The sequence below is a fragment of the Strigops habroptila genome, chromosome 10 (assembly GCF_004027225.2).
Source record: "Strigops habroptila isolate Jane chromosome 10, bStrHab1.2.pri, whole genome shotgun sequence".
NCBI lineage: Eukaryota > Metazoa > Chordata > Aves > Psittaciformes > Psittacidae > Strigops > Strigops habroptila.
Genome location: NC_046359.1, coordinates 13412146 through 13435699, shown reverse-complemented (window position 1 = coordinate 13435699; position 23554 = coordinate 13412146). Strand labels below are relative to the sequence as shown.

Here is a 23554-nt window from a genome sequence, read left to right as displayed (position 1 = left end):
AGCATTGAAGTTGTAGTGAGCACATCTTTCACAGCATTAAGGCTTTTCTTCCTCACTGTTGGAGAACTGGTCATATTTTAGTTGAGAAGACACAACTATGTGATCACTGTGCTTTTGAAGCAATTAGGATAGGTGATTATTAGGACTTTTCAAATTAATTTTATAAAGGGGGACAGTGGGGAAAGTACTGCTGCTTAAAATTATGTTGATTCTTCTTGGATTCGGTCTGAGTAATGGAGAGCAGGATTTGGCTCTCCTAGTTAGCTTACATCTTTCTGTTCATGGCAACATACACAATTGAGAGAGCATCCACATTCATTGCTGAAGAAACAGCAAAGTGAGCCAGCTTGCCAGATGTCACATCTGTTTGTTGCATTCAGTGATGTGGAGATCCTCAGCCAGCCAAGGGCTTAGGTACACACTCCTGAATGCACCTAACTCTTAACTGCTTATGAACAAGAAGTTTGTTGTCTATATCCTACTTTTTCCAGGCTTCTAATTGATGAATCTACAAAGCTTGGTCTCTCTGTACCTCTTCATTTGCTTTTATTAAGAGTCAGGAGTAGAGATGTCTTGCTACCACTGCTTGCTGTTGTTTTCAACAATGTTTTCTTACTGTAAAACAGATGTGTAAGTTGTAGTCTGAGATTGAGATTGTAGCATTGTAAATGCATTGTGCAACTTCTTGTTTTGGAAGGTATGTATCTCTATAAATTTCTATTTCTATAACAGCTGTTTCAAAAGTAGCAGATTCTGAGATCTGTGCATACAGCTTTGTCTGTATGCAAAATCAGAGAAGAGGATGCATTCTGTGTACCAAACCAAAAAGGCATGAAAAGCTTACTTGCCCTTTTGTTGCACATGATTTCCCACATCTTCCTGCAATAACAACACTTGCTGCTTGCCATCTATGGCTTGCTAAGTATACAGGCTGAATTCTGTTCTTTTCCATTGAAGACCAGCTTTAATTTCAGGGCAGGAAATAACATTGTATAGCAAATCAAAATCACTGAATGGTCCTGTGATTGCTGTAAATGTCTACATCACTGGTTTTATGTCAGTTCCCCATCTTCTATTTTTGTTCACTTGAATAGCATTCAATTTGCTTTCAGTGGAATACAACATTAGTTAAAATTTGTGATACTCCTGTTGAAAGAAAGAAGAGAGGTGAATTGGCTTTGTCTTTGGTAAAATGAATTTTAGTGTTTTCAGATATTGTGGATCAGTCAGGAGAAGAGGAACTACTGTGTAAGTAAGTGTGTTCTGATAGAGATGTCTTCTGCTACTAATCTTCTTTCTTCTGTTCCTTAGATTTATTTTTCTGTGTGCTTCCCTTCATGACAGTAATGCAGATTTTTGAACCTTTTTCTTCTTCCATTCTAGGCCTTCTAGAATGCTTGATATGCCTTTTAATTCTGGAAGGAATTTACCTGAAAGAGGGTTTGTATTATAGCATTGAGGAGGGAAAGAGTGGTGGCATGTTTTCCTCTGAAGTGGTAATTGGAGTTTCAAGTTTGTGGGTTATACCAGAAGAGGACCAGACTGGTTTAATCTCATCATCTGAAGATAACTAGCAATATATATATTTGGCTGGACCACTCAACATTGAGGAATATTTACTCTTCCATAAGCAGTTGTGTTTTCGTGCTTGAACTGGAGGGATAAGGAAAGAAACTGCCTAGGTATTCCTTTTTTAAGCTTATCAGCATAATTGTCAGCTATGCTCAGGGATAAACTGTGTTGTTTTGATGAAACTTAGAAAGCCTGTCCTTGCCTTTGTTCTCTTTCTCCAAATCTCCCATTTGTTAGAGCAAGATCATAGGTACTTAGCTTGTCAGCTGAGAGCTCAGTGTGTGAATTACGCTTGGGATCTGCATCACTGTGTGCCTGGCAGAGGAATTTGGTGGAACTGAAGGAGAATGAAGGGTATAAAATGCCATAAAAATTTTAGATGTAAAATTGATGTCAGAAACAAGTCTCAGGAGATATACATTGTTGGGGAAGCAGAGAGATTTAGTTGGGGGAGTGTATTTTTTGGTTTTGGGTTTTCTTTTACCGTTTGAATATCTAGGAGAATGGGTACATATAGAGATAGCTTGTCTTTTTGGTACTGTAGTACTTGCTCCAGCACTTCTCTCTTCCCAGTCCTTGTTCTGGCCAGTGTGCTTTTGTTTCCTGTCTCTGCCCTTTCTTCCTTCCTTTTCTTCTCCAGGGTGTCAGAAGAAAGGCACTCTCCATCACAAAGTTTGTTTTCTGAAAAGTGTTTGGTTTTATGGGTGGTGGGTTCTGTTTGTTTTTCTGCCTGTAACCGCTGAACAGGGTACAGAGCCCTCCAGCAGCGTGCAGCCCCCACCTGCAAATAATGGCATTTTGTCCAGGGCCCTGGGTCTCCCTTTTCTTATTTTCCATCTTCATCATAGAGATGAAACAATTAGTGGTCTGAAATTTCATCTGTGGCTGACGCTCCCTTCTAACTTTAATGAGCAAATGGGATAACTTAAATTAGCATGAGAGCTTGGAAGCTGCCTCTTTCATGCTTACAGCTGTTATCATTGGCTGTATTGCATGATAATATGCAACTTAGGTCTTAGAAAAACATAAATCTGACCTGGAGCAAATTTCAGAAGTCAGAAGAACGGATGTAGTTACGGACATAAACCCAACTGAACTGTGGCAAAACAACTTGGAAGTGGGTTTATTTGCATTTTTCCATCTCTGCATATTTATAGTTAATTGCTTCTGTATACAAGTACAGTATTAGATGTTTTAGATGTTAGAGCATCTGGAATACATAACAGTATAATCAGGTAAATATGTGGCTGCTGTGTCATAGCACTTGAAATCCCAGTATTCTCGAGAGTTGTGTTATTTATTGGTCTTTTCTGAAGGATCTGTCATGTGTCTACATCACCAACAGCAAGCCACTGGCATTATTGGGTTTGAGTTGGAGAGACATTTGGGCCACTGTGGATGACAATGAGCTACCATGCTCTGTAGGATACATCTGGCATCATACACCAAACAGGTTTGCAGTTATTTTCTAAATGCCAATAGTGCTGAAGACAAATCTAGAGATGAGAGGTTGAAATCTTTGTTCTACTGAGAGGCTTTCCTTGGTACCAAGATTTCACTCCCAATTCCTCACTTCCTAACTCAAGAATCTTCTAATATTTTGTTGTTCCAGTTTAAGGGTTCAAACCTTTATGACTCCATTAGGAGTTGGATTGGATCATTGAAACCTTTTCATTCATGTGTAGCAGCACATCCACCATTTATACTAGATTATTGCCATTAATACTATTCTTTAAGAACATATGGTTTAGATATGTTAAAGTTTATGGATCTGGGCTCTAACCAGTAATGTTCTTTTTCATTATAAGGCTGTTATAAATGTCTCTCAGGTTAGAAAGCAATCCAAGGAATGGAATTGTATTGGAATAGTAGGCCTCATCTTTCTTTTTCTAAAAAAATCGGGGATAATTCTGTCAGGCAATGAGAATTTATCCATTACAGTTCATTAATGCTTCCAAACCCTATTTTTAGCTTTTTCCATGTAGTTAAGAAATGAATGTATCCATCTGGGCTGCAGGAAGAAGAAACTTTGAATGTGTTTTTGCTTCCAAAGCAAAAAACCTTGTCTCAGTGGGACAAGCAAAGCTTGCCCGTGCTGTTGGCAGCATGTTAAAGGAAAATGTTGCTGATGAAGCTAGAAATCTCTGTGGGTAACAGTAAAACTTTAACATAAAAAAAGGTCTCTCTTGCAAAACTGACCAAACTAAAAATTACAAGGTGACCTCTTATAGAATGAAGAGGTTCTTTTCTGTACCTTCCTACAGTAGATGCTGCTTGTGCTTATAAAACAATTTTTGAAGTCACTGCCCTGCTTGCTACTACTTTGTCCCCACTGCATCCAAAACAGGGAGCTGGGGGCAGAAGGGAGACAAAGTGGGAATAAGGAAAGAAGAGAAGCTGGAGGAACAGTTTGAGTCACCTCACATGAAATAGATGAACAGGGATTAAATATTGCAGTGTTTTAGCTCTCAAAAAGCTGTATTTCGAACACTACGTGCTTTATACCAAAGCTAAGTAGAGCACTCAACGAGATCATAAAAATAGCTGATGAGTAAGAAAAAGGTGATGGGAAATGTGCATCATTCCCACCCTCGCCATCCCCTGTGCTTGCCTTTAAACCCCATGCAGAGGGTTTGTTACTCTGCCAAGGAAAAGCATTGCCCTTGTCTTCTCTTCAAAAACAGCAAAAAGGAACGGCTTGTTCAGCGTTACGTCCAGGAACACTGCATCTTCCTTCTGTGCTGTGGGGTCCTCTGGCTGATCTGTTCCACCACCGCTCAGTTTGAAAAAGGCTTTATTTATTACCTGCAAGGCAAAATATACGAGTAACTGGAGTCATCAGAGCATGACAGTGAAGAGGCAAATGAGAGTTTGAGTAAATGATGAAGCACATGAAGTAATCAGTAACTTAGATAGCAGCACAGGATAGACTCCATGGATGGTTTAGAAAAAGAGTGTACTTGGAGTACTTGTTACAGAACATGTGAAAAAGCTCTACAACTGCTTAATAATTTAACATAATTCTTTTCTTTTTATGAAAGACAGCCCTCTCCTTCAAGCTCTCCCTCCTTCCCCTTGGGACTTGAATGCTGGAGCCTGTCTTCAGGTGAGATTGTGTGCCGCATGCACCTCTGTGTGTATGATTTCTGGGAGTAGTCCCTCCCAGAATGATGGAGCGTTATCCTCAACAGCCCAGTAGCTGCAGCCTCTACTACATGCTCCAGCTGTGGTGCCTGGAGGTGTTTGAGCTGGAGGTTGTAACAAATGCAGTCTAACTTGTACATACAGCATCTAGCACACTTGGATCTCAAACTTCATCTCTGTTGCTTGTTGTGTTTGCTGCTGTGATGAAATCTGAATAGTTTGAAGGCAAACCCATTGCTGCTGATAAGTTAATCTAAGGAGTATTCATATCTTCCAGTCATCTTGAAAGTCCCCAACTGAGCATGTCCCATGTGGCTCTGACTGGTTTGTTCTAGGTATATTTATGCAGTTAAAGAGGCTGTAACTGAGCAGGAGGCATAGCTTTTAAGTGCCAGTGGTGTGTACTGTACCTTTCCAACTGTTAGAGTGGCATCACTTATTCTACTGAGATTTGCCCCCTTCCCCAGCAGTGTAGGCAGTTCCATATTTGCAAGAAGCTCCTGTAGATCGGAGCTGTCTTCTATTGTTAACTCTGGCAGTGTTACTTTAATTTTTCTATGGAAAAAAGAGAGAGAAGAGTGAGTGCATGCTCTCCACTGTGAAATCATAATGTTTGAGCAGCCCTGGGGAACAGGCTTGTGATAACAGCCACAAGAAGTGCTCGGTTTGTGGGGACAGACAGCTACCAAGGGCCAATGGGCACCACGTTACTGTTTCCAAGTGGGAAGTCAACCTAAATCTGCCCTGGGTATGCTATTAAACCCCAGATCATCTCAGTTCATGGGTCCTCTTGCTCGTTTCCTTGAAATACCTCCAGATAATAAGCCAATCCCTCCAAAGTTGAGCTCCCCTGGAGTGAGGCCCCTGGGTTTATCGTGGAATGGTTTGGGTTAGAAGGGACCTTTAAGATCATCTAGTTCCTTTCCCATGCCATGGGTTTGCAGGTGTCTCTCTTTGTACTGAGTGTTAAACCCTCCCTGGCAGCATCCGACCCCAGTCAGCGAGCAGGCAGGTCTGCGCGGTGCACCCTGTCTCATTCCTCCCTATGGGAGAGTGCCTGTGCCCACGCCCTACCTTGGGGAGAGCTGCTGGAGCCAGGCCAAGGACTGCAATGGCAGCTCGGACTCCACGTCGCTGTCGTTGATGGGCTGCAGCAGCACCAGCAGTATGGTCTTGCTGATGGGCACTTCCACCACAGAAAAAGTCCCACTGGCATCAGTTTTGTAGTTGAATGTCCCCGTGAATGACAGCATAGGGACCATGACTTTCGTGTTTGAATCCACCCAGAACTCCTGAGCCTCTTTGAGCTGGGAAACTTGCTTAACGTTCACTGAAAAACAGATGAAGAAAGAGGAAATTGACTCTTCCTTCACTCCCTGCCTTTGCCCTCAGCTGGTATATGTGTTTGTTTAAAACCAACATCCTGTGCATTAGTCAAGGGCTGTGTGTATATAATCATATTTAACTGCCATAAAAATATGTATCTTGCCTTTAATACGCTTTCTGGTGGCATGAGGCAGAGGCTGGTGCAAGATCACAGCACAGTGACAACCATCCAGACTGCAGCCAAAGCTGCTGTATTTCTGCTGGCTTTGTGGCCTTTCCTGGAAACAGTATTACTGCTTGACTGGTTGCCTGCTTCCTCACAGTGGAGGGTCTGCTTAGATTTCCTCTCCATCCCTTGCATTGTGTTGATGGTACGTTTGGGAGCACATCCGCCAGGAGCAGCCCTTGCTGCAGGAGTGCTCTCAGCAGCTGGGTTGGCTCAGGAGAGAGGAGGTAGCACAAGCTCTGGCTGAGGTCTCACCCTTGGTGATTGTATGAACCAAAGCAATGAGGAAGGTAGTAAGCACAACTCTGAAGTGTCAATTGAGCCAAGGAGGTTAGAAAGGACATACCTGAACATTTGCTAAACCTTCATATAAATTTCTTATGCAGTTCAAAAGCATGGGAAGCCTTGCTCTCACCTCCCGCTGCTTCTATGCAGCTTTGCATTTCAGCATGTTATCTGCTCACTGCCATAGATCAGTGCTGCTGCCCAGTTAAGCAGATAATCCTGTTGGCGTTAAAGAAACTGCTGCCATCACTGGGCAAAGATCAGAAATCTCCACATTGCTGTTCAGTGGAATTAGGAAAACAGATGTGTTGTTGTGTTAAAGAAAAGAACTCCTAACGTTAATGTAATTAATATTGATATAAAATAGGAGCTGGTCTAGCTGTATGGTTAACTGGTCTATTCTCCAATAAAACCAGGTAAATGCTGGACCCTAACATATTTAATACGTAGTGAGTGATTTTGCATAGGAACACTTGCCTTTTAAATGAGCTTGCATAAAAAGAGCATTTAGGCACTTTTACCTACTATAACTTCACCAAAAAGAAGCAACAGGTAGGAGATCTGAAAGGTGTAAGCAAAACAAAGAATAAGGCAGTAGTTCACTGTTTTATCTTATTTTATATTAAGGGATGAGAGCAGAAAGGAGCCACTTTCACAGGATCTGTATAACCTGCAGAATCTATTCTCACAGGATACCAAAAGTCAAGACTGTAACAGAGTTAAAAGAAAAAAAAAAGAATTGAGCAATTAGATAGCTGAAAGTATCAAAGTGGGACAGTAATTGATTTTAGATAGTCCTGGGAAAGATATTGCAAAATTTCAAAGCTCTCCTACTGACTTTGGGACTGAGTCCATTAATCCTATGCCAGTTGTGAACCAGGACAGATCAGCACCCCTGTGTTTGAAGCAGCTCCCTGTGGCCTTCCCAGGAGCACAGCCGCTACCCATCTTTCACACAGCCTGCCCCCAAAATAAGCATTGTTTCCTCATACCTGCCAAGCAGACATCCACTGCAAACAGCAGGTCAGCAGATGGATCGACATCTGTCAGTAGGCACTTGCTTTGGCCCTTGCTTTTGGCCTCCATGAAGGCATTTATTTGCTTTGCTGCCTCACTTGGGTTTGTAAAGTCAACAGCTCGGGCATAGAGAGCATCAGCAGAAGGGAGCAAGTCCTGCACAAACAGCTGGGATAGAGGCATGCCAGGGGCAGAGAACAGGCAGAGCACCTTGGAAAACTGCAGCTCCTTCTCCCTGCTCTTGACAAGGTTTTCAATCATCTTCAGGCTGGAAAAGACTTCCTTTCCGAACACCCTGGAGATGCAGTCAGGATCTCCGGAGGGGGGAACAAATCCCAGCAAACCCTGCAAATCAGCTGCCGTCTGGTTTGAGGCACCCAGGTAGAAAGACACCAAGGAGCCGTAAATGCTAGTTGGGGACACGAGCAGGTTTTGGCCCCGCCGCGCTTCCTGCAGCGTGCTGTAAAACCGCGCACCCAGGATGTGCACAAAGTCCTTCACGTAGCTCAGTGCCTGCTGCCCCTGGCTGCTGTGGCTCGGGGCCTCCACCTTGTCCTTGTTCAGGTCATCTTCGTAGGCAGGTGTGGTTTGGGACTCAATGGAGACAGGTACAAAGCTTTTCTTTCCCTCTGGGACCAGGCTTTCCAGCTCCTCACAGGTACTCTTGTTGAAAGAAAACAAATTGAAAGGGTGGACATAGACCCGGTCACAAGTCAGAGTGGTGAGGCACACCAACAGACAGAGAAGTTCTGCTACCAGGTTCATGTTGAAAACTTGCTTCCACAGAGCCTGATGAAAGAAAAAGTCAGGAGGAAAGATGACTGATCAGCCTGCAGTAAATACAGTTTTTCTTACTTGCAGGGTGAGGTGTTTGAGCTGCGTTGGAGTTACAAAGGCAGGAATTTAGTGCTGACTGCTCTGACTGTGCCCCCTTTAAAGCCTGGGGTGACATGGCCACCAGTTTCAGTGGCAGCAGGTGCGGAAATGCTAGGCACAGGTTTGACTCCATTACCCACTGCAGTCCCCTAAGGGTTTAGCACGGGAAGCAGCATGGTTGTGCTTGCAAACTAGAGTGCGCTAGCTCTGGCAAAATATTATAATAATGAAACTATATTGCCCCTGGGGCCCGGTCAGAGCACTCTCTGCAAACTGCTACGCTAAATCTTGCTGACACGTGGACAGGCTAAGCGATTTGCCTGCTGTTACGTGGGAAGTGGATTTGGAAACCAGGTCTCTTAAGGTCCAACCACTGAACATTCCCCCTTTGTCTGCCTTGTCAGCATAATTCTTGGCACTAGAAGGGCGTTTTGTGTTCTCATAGCCCAGCGCAAACATTCGTTCTAGCTCCTAGGCAAACACATTCAAGGCTTCCTTATACAAATGTGGTAACATTGAAACCATTTTCATATCCCCTTCTTTATCCGAATACAGACTTAGGAGGGTAAGCTGAGTTTTACTCTATTATACAGGCAGTCTTCTCCTGTAAGTAAAGGACCAGATGCTGCTCTTGGTTTTCCTGATGAGAACTAGAGAATTTTACTGTATGTGGATGTCACTGGTGTTCTGGCACAAAGGATCTGCTGCATATTGGGAAGGAGAAAGCCATGGGCACACATATACACACACATGCATAGATATACACATACGTGCAAACATAGTGACAAATTTTGCATTTTTATAGTAATTGCTTTTCCTGCATCCAGTATTTTGGTAACTAACATTTCTGCTGTACTCTCCCTGGATTTATAGTATACGCCTTAGAATTTGCGCATTTGAAATAGAAATGCATTGGAAATTATGCCTCTATAACACATACCATTGGTCAAAATGCTGTTATTCAGAACTGTATTTTTATTCTACTAGTAATTTCTTGTTTACTGTAGCAGTGTTCCCCCTTTTGCCATTTCCAAGCTCTGCAGGACTCACTGGATGGGCAAAATATTAACAGCCATGCCAGTAGCCAAGCTCTGCTCTCCACCTTCTTTCTCTAAGATGTTTTGAGTTGCTCCAGCTTGTCAGATATTGTAATTCTGAGAGCCTGAGCCTTTTGAGAAGACACAGTGCAATGTCTGTCTCACCCACACTTTAATTTACACAGAGTGGAAGTGTTTGGGTTTAAATCCATCCATTCAAGACCTGGCACCTTCCCAGCCTGATTTACAATGTATAACCATAGTCATTTCACTGAAAGATCTCTAAGTTTCACTCCAGTTTGCAGTATCACCATTCTCTTGCAAATACAGAAGCTGAGACATGCAGATGCTTGGTAATAAGACATACCTTGCTAAGTACATATGCCTGCTAAAGTGCACATCTATGTTCCCAGGCTGTAGGCTCCTGTCTAACAGCTTGGTTTGCAAATGGAGTTTCTGCTGTTGTGGTGGCCCCTCAGAATTTCCTAGCTTCTTCCTAGCCAGTGCCTGCGAGTCAGGCCTGAAACTACTTGCTCCTCAGAGATATGCAGGGGAGGACCTGCTGTAGGTCTCTTCATCCAAGGATTGCTCTTCCCTATTCCCTGCCACCCCATCCTCTAAATTAGCATGTAGGCAACAGCAGTTGGTGCTGCCATTCCTTCTGCTCCCTGCCCTGTCTTCACCTCCCCAGTCCTGCTGGCAGCAAATGACATGCATCACAGAGCTTCCTCATTGCTTATGACCAGTTAAAAAATTATCTTGGGACGTGCCTTCCCAACTTCACCTTCAGAGTTAACTCAGCCACTGTGCTAGTGCGTTTCTAGACCGCTTGCTGCATTTTCCAGACTGGGATAGCTCAGGAAAACAAACCAAAAAGCCACAAATTAGAGACGCTGCCCTTCTCACCCTGTTGTCTCCCCCTTACAATTCTTTTGAAGCATTTCTTAATCTTTCTTGTGGCAGCCAGGAGGGTGACTATGTGCCACCCAGTCAGGCTGTGCCATTAGGCACCTTTGGTGCCCAGTGGTTACTTCTCTACAGCTGCCAGAGCCACCATGAGCACAAGAGGAGCAGTTCTCATTGTCAGCACTTACACTAAGCCCCATCTGTGGAAAGTCAGCGTGTTTTATTTCCCTAGAGAAGTCAGCCTCAAGCTTTTCAGAAAAGCAGGAAAACCTGAGCTGAAAGACTGGCATTCAAAGCAAATACAGTAAGTGTGCCTACTTGCCTTGGCTCTGGTGTGTGCCACCCCTCCGACGCTGTCGCCCCTCGGGCAAGCTCCTCTTTTCCCTGATGCAGGGTGTCGTGCTTGTAGGTGGATTTATGTCCTTCCCACAGGAGGGCCCTTTCCACGGGGCCCTGTGTGCAGTGGCATTGCGCAAAGCTACTTTACATCACAGGTTGAAGGGACAAAAAGAGGTAGCTGAGGCCAGACAGGACCCAATGAAACCTGAGCGCAGCGTAACACTGGCTGCATAGAAAGTTCCAGGGATGGATACACAACCTTTAACCAGACCCAGCACATCTGTGTAGCCTGCAGTTACACATTCACTAAGATAGGCACAGGCATCTTGCTATGCAGAAGAACTTATTATAGGAGCTGAAAATAACTCGGCTCGGTTTGGGCCAGGCTGAGAGGAAGTCAGATTTCTTTGTGCCAGTTGTACAGTTGGATCAGGTATTTTAATTCTCCAATAAATTGCCTTTAATCTCTGCCTTGCAGCCTGGGTACCCAGTGAGTGGGACATGTATGCTACGGTGGATTAAAATGATTAAGCTAGCAATTTTTACCCTTTCTTTCCCTCTTGATCTATCCAGAAGATCAGAAGTTTGTTCATATTCCTCTTCAGAGCAAAATGTGTTGAAAAGGAGAGGATGAAAATTAGATGGATGACGTCGCCAGAGCCAGATCACAGAGTCTTTGTTCCTTCCAGTCTCAGCTGCCCTGAGACTGTTTGGCAAGTTTGTCCTGTTTGGCAAAAGGGGTGGGATTTGGACATCTTTCTGCTGGTTTTGAAACAGTCCTGCACTTTTGTTGTGCCCCTTCTTCCACTTTAAACAAATAAACAGTGAATCAAACTGGGGATGTGGCAGCTGGGTTAGACTGGTTTCATTCAGTGCCCTTGTTATAGTTAGTAATTAAAATCCCGTGGCTTCAGTTGGAATGGGACTGATCTAACATCTATGCCATGATTTTAGAGGGCTAATCAGGTGTGGTTTGTACTGCGGTGCCCAGCTCCACCTGGATTCAAGGGCAGGGCCAAGACAGAAAGGGATGCTAAGTAAACAAGCTAGGTTTTGGGCTGCAATACCCTGCTTCTGCTTTCCCCTCTCTCCTGAAGAGTCCTTCCCACAGGCAGTCCGGGGGAGAAAGCTGGTCCCTTAGAGGTCAGTGGAGGCCTGTGAGGGATGTGTGACAGCACAGCCCAAATCTGTCTCTCACACTGCCACACATGCAGGTCCACATGAGGTACTAAGCACCAGCAGTGTGCACGAGTGACCAGACCATGCCTGTGAGCTATAGCTTGTCTGTTACATCGTTCTAGGTGAGGCTTGAAGACAGGGAAAAGCAAACCCAGCCTGACATTCAGTATCGAGGACACAGAAACCAAGGCTGTTTCAGTGAAGGGCACCTTGTGTTCCATAAAACTCTGAAAAGTATTCTTATTAACAAGAATTATTGACTTTGGATAATAAGCTACAAGTGATGCTAATAACATACACTACAGCTGCCAGACTTACGAGTTGCTGTGGACAATAAATACTGGAGGGGGAAATAACATAGCCTGTGGCCACTGTATTTGTTTCCTTAAATCATCACTCCTTTGTGCTGTAGCACCCAGAGGGTGGTGGTGTTTGGGTATTTCCTGCTTCCAGTTCCCCTGTGGGCCATGACCCAGTAGTGCCGCAGCTAGTGGTCTCCTTTTGCTATAGGTAACAGCTCCAAGCCAGGCATCCCTGCCTGCAAGGCATGCTGGCCAGCAGAGGAGGGGGAGCAGAAAGCACCTGAACGGTAACTCGGATGTGCTCTGGTGGTTCTGTTCTACAAAGACAGTTCAGGTTTTAGGTGAAAGTTCTCAGGGTTTTCAGCCAGGTTTGACCTTTAGGGCTCTTTCAGTGTTTGTGCATTCAGTTCTATTGTTATCTGTCAACAAAAAGTTGTGAATGTCTATGAGGAGCGCAGGAGTCTCCCTCCCTCCTCCTCCCCCCATCAATAAAGCCATCAAATTAAAATACTCAGCTTTCTCTAGCAAATATTCAATGACCTGCTTTCACCACAGCACTCCTCCTGTTTCAGAGCACCAGGAATTCAGGAATTTGGCTGGCCTCAGTAAAAAGGGAGAACCTTTGGTTTCATTTTATGTTCATGTCCTACTATCAAGCTCAGAAACAGGTCCTCTCTAATTTGCTGGTCACTTATGTTCACTCAGTTAATATTCCCCTATTATACATCACACACTAGTGCACTTCTTAGATCTTTGTCTTTTATCTTCTCGGTTTCTACTAAAGGGGAAGCTTTCAGACTAGGAAGAATATAGACTACTACACCTGGAACACATTTTAACCTAGTAGGACTTAATTACAGCAAGTCTTTCATTTTACTTCTGAGCCATTTTTAGGCAGGTGTACACAAGCATTATGCCAATTGCTATATGTGGACTCTGTTGTCAGGCGCTTTTTTTTGTTGGGTTGCCATGGTTTTGGGAACTATCGTGTGCTTAAAGATAGAGCTTCAACTTCGGAAAGAAAAGAGTCTCTATCCCACACTTCTGCTCCGGTGTCTGAGGATTTGGCTCCCTGAAGAGAGCTGAGCTCAAACTCGGGCAAGCTTGTGCAAAAAGTTTTCCTGCAGCAAAGAAACGAAGGAGAAAGCAAGGCTGTTCCTACAGGCATCCCCTGTACAAAGCAAGCATAGGGTGCACACACGTTTTCTAATGAATCTCGCCCTACTACACAAGTAAATAAAGGTACAAAGAAACACAGACCTCTCAAACGTGCTCTTCAGCAAAGAGGTTCCTGCTCTCCTTTTGCCTCCCTCTTCGCAATTTTCGAGGGGCATTCAGCTCCTCCTTTTATACCCACTCTTGCATAAGCAGGGTCCATCCTCCCTCCTCCCCCTCCACTGCCCTCATTTCTCTTCAAAACCTGCATCTGTTTTCCCTGCTTGTTATTCATGGTCATTGCTAAGAGGGAGAAAAGAGGGGTGGAAAAACACTGGTGCTGTGGTTGCGAGTTCCCTCACAGCCACACTCAAAGGGATCAGAGCTCCTGGCCAACCTCGCTCTTCTGAAGCGCTTGTAGGGAAGCACTACCCCCACCCCACAAAAATTTCTCAGTGTTGGTGTTGATAGCGCTCCTTCGTGTAAACAGTGTCAAATAGGCTTCAGATATTGTAACCCTGGCAGAGGAACACTAACCCTACAGCCAGCAGTGTGTAATTCAGTCTTGAATGGGAAAATTATTTTGTCCAAGCTAGAATTTCAATTGACTGGCCAAGCAGCTATTCTTTCACTGAAGAACATATACATGGTCATATATCATTCATTACTAAATTTGAGGGTTTCTTTTTCTTTAAGAATAAAAGTGCCTTGAGTGAGAAGTAGCCACAAACAATTCACTTATACAACCTGTGAGCTGATGTTGGTAATCATAAACCTCTACACCCCATCAACACCCATAGTGTTCCCTCTCTCTTCTGCTTATGTAAGGGAAGATAGTGTGGGGCCTGGACAAGGCATCCAGTGGAGTGGGCAAATAGGCACTGGGAGGAGGACAGGAAGGAAGGAAAGAGGAAAAAGAGAATGCCCATGTGGGAGGATCAGACAAAAGGAATTCCTCAGCAAGGAATGTCACTTCATTGACTGGTGCAGTGGTTGCCCCTGCAGGTGTGACAGGCAAGCCGTGATGGTGAAAGGACCACCATTTGTGTGACATCCAGGAAAAAGCTTTTTAGAGCAGTCAAGTGCCTACAGAGGTCAAGAAGCTTCAGTTTGGAAGAGAAATCACTGGTATGGGGAGCATAAATGTAAAATGCTGAAGGTGAACAGAAAGTCCTGAATTGCTGTTTTGTAATGATGCCAGAATCAGTGGGTTCCCAGTAAAATTATCAGGAAGCTAAGGTGAGTAAAAGGAAGGGCCCTTTTGCTTATATAAACTGCAGGAGGCACCGCTGTAGGATGCTGCAGAGACCAAAAGTCTTAGTTGGTACACAAAGAGATTAGATGAAGTCACAGAGGGCATGGCCATTGGAGGCTGCAGAGCATCGTGGCCTGGGTGTGATAGGGAAACACACAGGCAGCCGGCTGTCATGAATTTTAGCTTGATCCATATAACAGCTGTCGGGCTCCTCTCTAAGGGCTTGTCTTCAACTTGTGATGGAAATAGAGGTGTCTGAGCTGAGGCCATCTTAATGCTGGCTCATTTTGCTGTACAGACTCGAAATATCCTTTTGGTAGACTATTAGCCACTTTTCAGGGTTTTTTTCTCTCTTAATCAGAGTATGTGTATTAACCAGTGGCACAGTTCCTGCACTGGAGGCTGGAACGTATCTCTGTCTCCTGATGGACCTTTAGGGTCTGTTCTCACTTTAGCTGCACACAAAGTACTTAGTGACTTTTTCCAAAGTAAATAAGTAGGGAGGAAGGGGTGAGCTCTAGAGACGGGTCAGGTGGGTTTCTGTATATTAGTAAACCATTTTTCCCCCATTATGTGAGAACTATGGCAAGCTGCCATGGGCCTGATTTTGTTTAATTTTGCTGTCTCTGGTGGGGCAAGACTGTGCTAAGTAATTTCTTTAACTGTTTTAGTAAAATTTTGATAAGGAATAGACTTGCATGTGACTTTTTCTCATATTTTCTCTGTACACCTGACCTCTGCCCTTGTTAGCTGGAACCACTTTTCTGTAAAAGCAGCTGGTGTGCATGGGAGATGTACTCAGCTTGCCCAACTTTTTGTGGAAAGAGGATTGCAAAAAAGCTTTTCCATAACAGCATTCAAAGTACAGATGGTGAGAGAGATTATCCTGCTTCTGCCACAGGTTCCAATAGCAAGGAGCAATGCAAAAAATGGTAATGTGGCTGCTGCAAACCCCGAGGACCACGTGTGCCACCCCTGTGCTGGAGCAAAAGGACGCAGCGCGTCAGCCTGGATGATGCCAAAATGCACATGGTGAGTGCATGGCCAGAGGGTTGACCCAGGTTGCTGGGGCCTCCCCAGAAGGGCACGTGTGGCACAGTGCTCCCTCCACACAGGAGGAGAGGTGCCCTGGCAGCCACCCGGTGCTGCAAACCCCGTGTGATGGAAGAGGGAGCATCACCATCTCTGCATCTCTCTCTGCTTCTCAAGGAACAGCCCCCTTGAGGAAGATCTGTGTGCCAATGATCCCCTCTCTGTGGAGCTCTTCTAATGATTTAATACCCAAAAGAGCTCATATTAACACTGGCACATGTTGTTCCAGCTTATATTTACATTTGTCTTGTTACGCTTCTCTTTGCAGGCCCTGAAAGTAGAGATTGCTTTGTATTTTTGTAACCCTATTTTTTATCTCTCCCAGTGGAAGATGCAGTTTCTGATAGCAGTTTAACACTGGTCTATGCATAGCCTGCACATGCACACTGAGGCATGACTGTGGGCCCACTGTGTGTGTGGGCAAAGGGAACCTCCTACCCTGAGGATCTCAAAATACCTTACGGTCTAACAGTTATATCAGTGATCTATATTTGATTTTGCTTCCTTCCCTGTGGCAGGTGCTGTGTCTGTGAGGACTGAGAGACAATCCTAGACCAAAGCAGCCACGACAGAGCAAGCCTGTCCTAACAGGGAAAGGGGACACGAAAAGGTGATGAGATTCACCTTCAGTTACACAGTGGGTTGGCAACATCTCAAGGACAAGCAGGCAGGTTTTTTGACTCCCAGTGACCTGTTTGATCACACTGTATCTTCATCCCTTGGATGAGAGCTGCAAGGCAGAGGAGCAGGGATGGCAGTGCCCGCACAGCAAAATGCTTGCCTCAAAGAACTGGGGCCAGCTTTGTTATCAGCATTGATATACTTTTCATGATACTCTCCTGATGGATACCTTTGTGTCAGGGAGGGATTTTGCACTGTCCCAACATTTCACAGCTAGGTCAGCCACTGAAATCTTTAAGCTGTTCCCCAAGATGAGCACAGGAAGCAGACAGGTGACCACTGTCTGAGAGATGCCCCAATATTCAACTGCAAAAGGTTCCACCAACAAGCATCCTGCTCCCCTCAGTATTGCAAGGTTGCTGCCTAAAGCTCGGTGAAGATTTACTGGCTGTGGATCTTCTAAGTGACACCTTAGGAGGCTAATCCTTGTTGGCACTACTGGGATTTTGAAAATCTCTCTGCACTTCTTGGTTCCAAGCCAAATTGTCCCCAGGACACCATGCACAATAGCTGTTGTCTCCTAGCCTGGAAATTCAAAGCATAGCCGTAGGAAGACCTTTGGAAGCTGGGATACCCCTATTCCCTGTGCAAATTCAGGTTCCCCTATGCCTTCTCTCCAGCCTCCCTCAAGCCATCATCACCCCTCCTCTCACTCCTCTTCCTGCAGCTTCTTGACCTGGATGGGCAAATAGGTGCAAGCAGCAGGACTCTGCTATTTCAGCTGCTACTCAGTGTTCCTCTGAGAAGACTATCTGTGGTGTTCTCCTGCCTCACTCAAGGGGTGGTTTTACTAATGTACGGTTTATGCAGTTCATCAGTGAGAAACAGACTGGCTCCTTCCCCACTGGGGGGGTTATGGGACTCTTCCATTTTCTGGACTCGTAGCCACTGAAAAGGCTATGAAAAAGCCACACAGCCAGCCAGCTACAGGGGCAAAACTGCAGCTCTCTTGGGCCAGCAGAAGTAATTTTCACTGCTCCAAATAGAATGTATATATTTGCAACCTGAGATAAAGGTGTGGCTCTTAGATTTGCTTTAATTTGAGGAGTGCACAATTGACTACAGCAAAATTGTTGGCCCCATTGGGCTCCCTCGCCTTTCAGATCCTGGTAGTAAGAGGAAAAGGTAGAAAGCAGAGAGAGAGGCTGAGCCAGGCATTACGTTTAGGCTGCCTGGGTTGCTAGAGCCTGGCAGGATCTGTCTCCTCGGGGCTGCTGTGCAGACCCATCACCTCCTTCAGGACCAGCTCCAGCCATGTCACGCAGAAGTGGGAACCAGCTTTCCACGCCAAAGCCAATGTGCTGCTATTTACAGGTCTGAAGTTTGCAGAAGGTGAACAGGGTGAAGGCGGGCGCTAACCCAGCGGGTTGCAGAGCTGGAGGGATAGTGGGAGATCCGTCTCTCCTTAGCCGAAGCTGCCTCCGTGCGGAGTGCCTCCGCATCGCTGCTCCCGGCGCAGCAGAGGATGTACTGGGCGCCTGCCGGCGCGGCTGCACCGCCAGCAACGTTTGGAAATGCTATTACGGTGCTGCGCCTTGTTAAACCAGTAATTCTGAAAGCAAGAGGAGGGAAAAGTTAAATTTATACCCAGAGGTGGGTTTTTTACAGGAAATCTTGCAAGAGGTTGTCACTGAAGTTTCTGGGGTTTTAGTAAGTGGCAAAAAGCAGCCTTCTTGCAGATCAGAATTTCCTGCTCTTTCGTTTTTACTGGATGAGTTTTAGGAAAAGGCTTACATGTTTGCTGCAGTTTTAGGTTCATTTTCTTTTTACTTTGCTCTTTTTTTCCACCTTTTTCAATGTTAACTGTAAAAACATGAAATAACATGTTAGCTTACTGTTTAAGGGATAAAGCCGAGGAACAGTGAATTCAGCCTACTGACGAAAGAACTAAGATTGCCTCCACATCAGGATGCCGAAACACACCCTGATGGAAGCCTCTGAAAACCATAAGCTACCCCCCAAAAAAGATCAGTAGGTTCTTTTATAGCTATTCTCCCAGGAAAAGTTGAGCTCCCATAGGGATTGTCTCTGACGCAGAGGGTTGAAGACATGCTGCAGCTTGGCTCCTCTCTCACACTGCCACTTGGTGTTTCACAGTCTAAAGAAAAGAAAAAGTAATCTTAAAAGCCTTCTTTTGTTTGTAAAACAGCCACTCCTCCAAAGTAATGAATTAATGCAGCAGTGTGTGCTGCATTAGCTCTGAGAAAAGCTCGGAACAACAGCTTGGAAAGCCATGCCTGTTTGGCTGGGTAAAGCACTTAGATGGCTGTCTAACAATGATATTTCAGCTGCCAGCACAGATAATGTTGTCATTACTTACCAAAGCACACAAGAAGACATGTTTCATATTTCTTTCCGGGCGCACAAAAGGGAGGGTAGAATATTGGGATGCTGGGCAGAAAGGGGACAGGCAGAGCAGAGCTGCCCCCCAGCTACGGGGTGCTCTAAGAAGTGGGGTAACCTGAGCAAAGTGGGCTACGAGGGGAACCTGTCCAATGGGGTCACCCCCGCTCAGGGCAACAGGTCAGCACCCACCTCCCCTGGGCCCTGCAGGATGTCTGGCCCGTGTCAGCATTCCACAGCCAGGCATTGCAGTGATGGCAAAGCTGCAGGTGGTGTGAGCACAGATTAATTCTAAAACCACATTTGGGATTGATGCCTCTTTAGGAAAAGAACTTTCTGCTATTACATAGCACAATGAAAGAAGCCAGGCTGTTTTCTCACCACTATGTAAAATTATAATGAATATTAGCTGTAATTGGGGGATCCTCCTTTGAATAAGATTTTGATATCCTGCAATTCCTCTAAGTTTTTTTTCTTCAATCAGCTCAAGGCATGGTTTTCAAAGGGAAATTTTTAAAGCCCCTCCCCTTGATTGCCAGTACCCTTTTTCTCATTGCTCTCCAGCATTTTTCACTAGGCTGTTCCTGACATTTTGTAAGGCTGTCCAATCCTCAGGCCTGGCTTGCAGTCCTTGCACAATCTCTCAAGCCCTGCATGACCTTTCTCACTTCCCCTCCCTCTGCCTCACTTCTGCCTCTGGAAATGAGGGAGAGAAGGATGCTCCAGCCCCTCTGTAGTGAGCCCTGGAATTGCCAGAGTGAGCATGTAGTACCTTATTTCTGTAAGCTGAAGGAAAAGTCCGTAAAAAAACAACACCAAGCTGAGCTCAAATTCTTCAGGTCCTGGTCGTTGTTGGAGCAGTATAACATGTTCCCAGTTAGCAAATATGTGTGCAGCAGCATGTGCAAAGCCTGCTAGGCTGCAAGCCACTGTGCAAAGTCTATGCTCTGCATTGAGCCAAAGTAATGGAAAGTATAAGAAACAGCACGGTTTCATGTGACCGTGACTGTGGCTTTTGGATTCAAACTAATGTGGGGTTCAGAGGGCTGCAAGCAGTATGAAATGAGACTAATCTCAGAGAGGACAAAGATGTTTTATTTAGCTCCATACAAATTCAGAGGAGGAAGGAAGGGTAGAGAGCTGCTGAGCTTCACAGGTGGTACCTCAAGTCCATATAGTAACATCTACCTTTCAATCTTTGCAGATATAAGGAGAGATATAAAGGGACAAAGACAAAGCCAGTCGTGTCTCTCAAGCCCCTGGAGAAAGAGCACAAAATGAAATAATCTAGCCTATACAGGTCCCTCAGAGAAGGTCAGATGAGACTGAAGAGGCTTAGCCAGAAGGTGACAAGCACTGGAGAATGTGGGATCAGTCAGGTCAAAGGCTATGGATAAACCCTCCAGTGTTAAACTGATGACAGGGCATGAGGTTTAACGACAACAAGGTTATGAAAGACTTAATCAGGTCACTTGAATAACCAACTTTAAATCCTGAATGACCAGGGTCCACCTGATGTTAATGAGGAAGGAATTACATATGTGTGACTCAGAAAAGCGCATGCCAGATGCTGAACAGCAGGGGCTGAAAGTTGGAGCTGTAGCATGATCCTAAGCAATGAGGCCAAGGGGAAGTTTGGAAATCATAGTTTCCTACCTCAGGCCTTTTGGTTTCCCTTTATGTCACCTTCTACTCCATGAGTTACAGCTGGAGAGAGAGGAAAAAGAGTCTCTCTTAATAAAAATCAGCTAAAACCACAGAAAACCAAATCAGGCTTTTTGTCGTCTTGATGAAAACAAGAAGATCCAACAAATCTGACCCGATAGCAGACAGAAATTACTCTGGTCCTATTCCTGTCAGCAGTAAGTGTGCCTGAGGCTCTGCTCTTGGCAGAGGGTGCTCATCCTCTGCCAAAGCCACCACTTCTTCAGTACAACACTCACCCAGGCCCCTTTGTGGATGTCCTGGGATGAGAAACGTGGCCAGGCAGGAGGGTGATGCCTGTGGGCAGCTGCAATTGCACTGGTGTTCGCACTCTGTGTGCTTTGGAGCCATGGCTCAAGATAACAGACAAAACTCCTGGTGTTTCAGGAACAGGCATTTAATGATGGTGACAGCTTTTAGACTTAATGTACGTTGCCAGCCTGTGCATCACTCACGCTGCTACACTGTCACCTTTAAATCTTGCCTGGTGATGTGGCTCATTGCAGACTGCCGGAGCCTAATGCTGTCCAGAGGTGGCCTATTGGGAATTAATTGCATTCAATCTGACATGTCTCTCTTGGCTGGCAGCACCTTCACATGCCATATCACCCCTGCTGGTGGGCTGGAAACCTACTGTCCCCAAGACAGTGTAATCATGCAGGAAGGACTTTATTGTTCAGGGCTGTCTTGTATTGCTTTAATGTCACAATACGTCCATTGCAATAGTGTGCCAGATGAAAGCATACTCGCCAGGTGTCACAGCCTTTTATGGTCCCCTAAAATCTGCCCTGCTTTTACTCAGTGAACCAGCATGTCTAAGAGCAAAGCTGGTCTAAGTCAATGGTTCAAACCCTGCTTGCTACTCTTCTGAGCTAGTAGCAACATGTTTCTGGTCTCTATCCATAACAGAGTAATACAGGACCTGTGTTTCACCTTCCTCCCTCCTGTAGCAGTCCCCAGGTATCTGCAGAGAGCACGAAGTGGCAACGATAACAAGAATCACCTTAGGTGAGAAATACACTTCTCACTGCTTTCAAAAGGAGATTTCATGGTAAAAGAGCACAACTGTTTAAGCCCCTTTCCTTGAGTGGGATAAGTATGTAAGTGATGTATTTGTATGTGTCTGCCTTTCCAGATCAGACAGCTTCAGGGATGACCCCATGATTCTTCTCATGTAACCAGCAAAGTGTTGTATTTTAATGAGGACTAAGACATTTTATTAGCATTTTCTGTTCATTCCTCTTTTTTTACCACCTGCCCCCTCTCCAGACACCATCTCTCCTGGCCACTTTCAGTGCCTTGACACCAAGGCTGAGATCTCAGAGACTGAAGTTTCCCTTCAGTGTCATGATATGAAGCAGCAGGGTGAGGAGAGGGAAAGGCTGCAGCATGAAACATCCCTTATTACACATCAGAGCATTCACACAGAAGAGAAACTGCACGAATTCGCCTGCGGCAGAATGAGCACCCATAGAGCTCAACCCACACGTTTTTGTGTGCAGCTGATCTCTGAAAGCAGAAATTCCCTGAAGCAATATATGGGTGCGCTCCTTGGGTTGTAGCAGGTGTCTAGGATGCTGAATATCTCCTTCCCCAATCAGCATGTTAGTCTGGTGCACGAGAACATGCCTTGGCCCACACAGAGGTGTAGTGTATAAAGTAAGTTCATGATTTTGCCCATGGCTAAATGTGGGATGTTGGATGCATCGTGTCCCTGGGCTTGTGTGGGCACTGAAATGCCCTTCACTTGTCTTAGCCCCTTGGCTGGATACCTCTCACTTGACTACATGCTTTTAATAGTTGGGCAGCTACCCTAAGCTAATCCATGAGGATCTGTCTACAGGCAAATGAAAGACAGTCAGCTCCAGCAAAATCTTGTGGATGAGTACACAGTGAATCACTTTCTGGAGGTGCCGATCTTTTGTGCTGGCTGCAGAAAAAGATGAGGTGAGAAGCTTTGGGTCTATTCTGCAGACCTGAAATTTGGTCAAATGACAGCCACGTATGGAGTACCAGTCCCAACTCTTCTCACATGTTTGGACAGCATCCATAGATCTGGACAATGGGAACTTGGTTTCAGCAGGGAGCCTGCAGACATCAACAATGGATGCAATTATAGGGAATAAACATGGGAATATATGCTCTGAAAAAGAAAGCTTTCCTCACGGCACCGCTGTGAAAAATAGCAGAACAGAAAGAAACTAATTCTGTTACACCTAATTGCTTTCCATAAATCATCTCTCGGCAGCCAGCTCGACTGGTCTACCGAAGGGCCAATTAAAGCAAAGGGAGGCTGAGCGCTGTTTGTACTCAGGGCTGTGTTTTAAATTACAGGAACTGTAATTTGTTCCAAGAGGGCGGCATCTCTTCCCTTTCCAAGCAGAGAGGAATATCCATGCCCGTCTAGCTCTGAGCCTTGATGTTATTCCTTCAAGAGTGTCCATGGCGCATTGACTGGTGTCCTCTCCAGCACAGTGTTTTACTGTCCAACATGAGATATGATGCCACAGAAAAATGCTGGGTAGAGAAAGAAGCACAGTGACAGATGAACAAGGTTACAAAAACTGGACATCGGTAGGAACTATCTATGTATTTGTTTTTAAAATCCCATGTTACAATGCACACAGAACTCCTTCAATGTGCAGCCCATTAAAATCCCTTCTCAGGGTAACATTTTCAGCTGCTTTCCCTGCTGCTTAGTCCACGTCCTGCTCCGAGCCCTTCCCACTAGCTCCCACCACCCCTCCTGCACACACTAAGCCCTTGCCCCGCAGCCAGATCCCTGCCAGCAGAGCAGCCCTGGCCATGGCCACCTCTCAGCCCTGCTGTCCCTCCTCATGTCACCCAATGGGGACAACACCATCCCTGCTGCCGGTAACACCAGGCTGCTCTCCTACCTGTGAGAAACTTGCACAGAGGATACATCCTTCCGTGTGGCTCTGGTTGCTCTCCTGGGGCTTGCCACCACCGCATGACTCAAGGGCTGGTGCTGCATACCCTGCAACCATCCCAACCTGGTGGCCCCACGCACGCCCTTCCCCGCCAGGCGGGCACAGTGGCTCTGCCCCAGGGGATGACAGGGCACCACCGTGCCCCTCCCGCTCCCAGCGTGGCC

The 23554-nt window shown here is 45.5% G+C and overlaps 1 protein-coding gene and 1 long non-coding RNA gene across 2 annotated transcripts; both read right to left on the bottom strand.

Annotated features, from left to right (window-relative positions):
* Window positions 1-2668: 2668 nt before the first annotated feature.
* Window positions 2669-13555, bottom strand: AGT (angiotensinogen). The gene is made up of 5 exons (XM_030499436.1): window positions 13470-13555; window positions 7546-8359; window positions 5791-6046; window positions 5127-5271; window positions 2669-4377 (listed from the first exon to the last, which is right to left on the bottom strand). Exons 2-5 carry the CDS (start codon window positions 8333-8335, stop codon window positions 4186-4188), a joined length of 1383 nt encoding a protein of 460 aa, XP_030355296.1. The 5' UTR covers window positions 8336-8359; window positions 13470-13555; the 3' UTR covers window positions 2669-4185.
* Window positions 13556-22742: 9187 nt separating this feature from the next.
* On the bottom strand, window positions 22743-23426 carry LOC115613785. Its single transcript, XR_003993521.1, has 2 exons — window positions 23337-23426; window positions 22743-22956 (listed from the first exon to the last, which is right to left on the bottom strand). It is a non-coding gene; the product is annotated as an uncharacterized LOC115613785 (long non-coding RNA).
* Window positions 23427-23554: the final 128 nt, after the last annotated feature.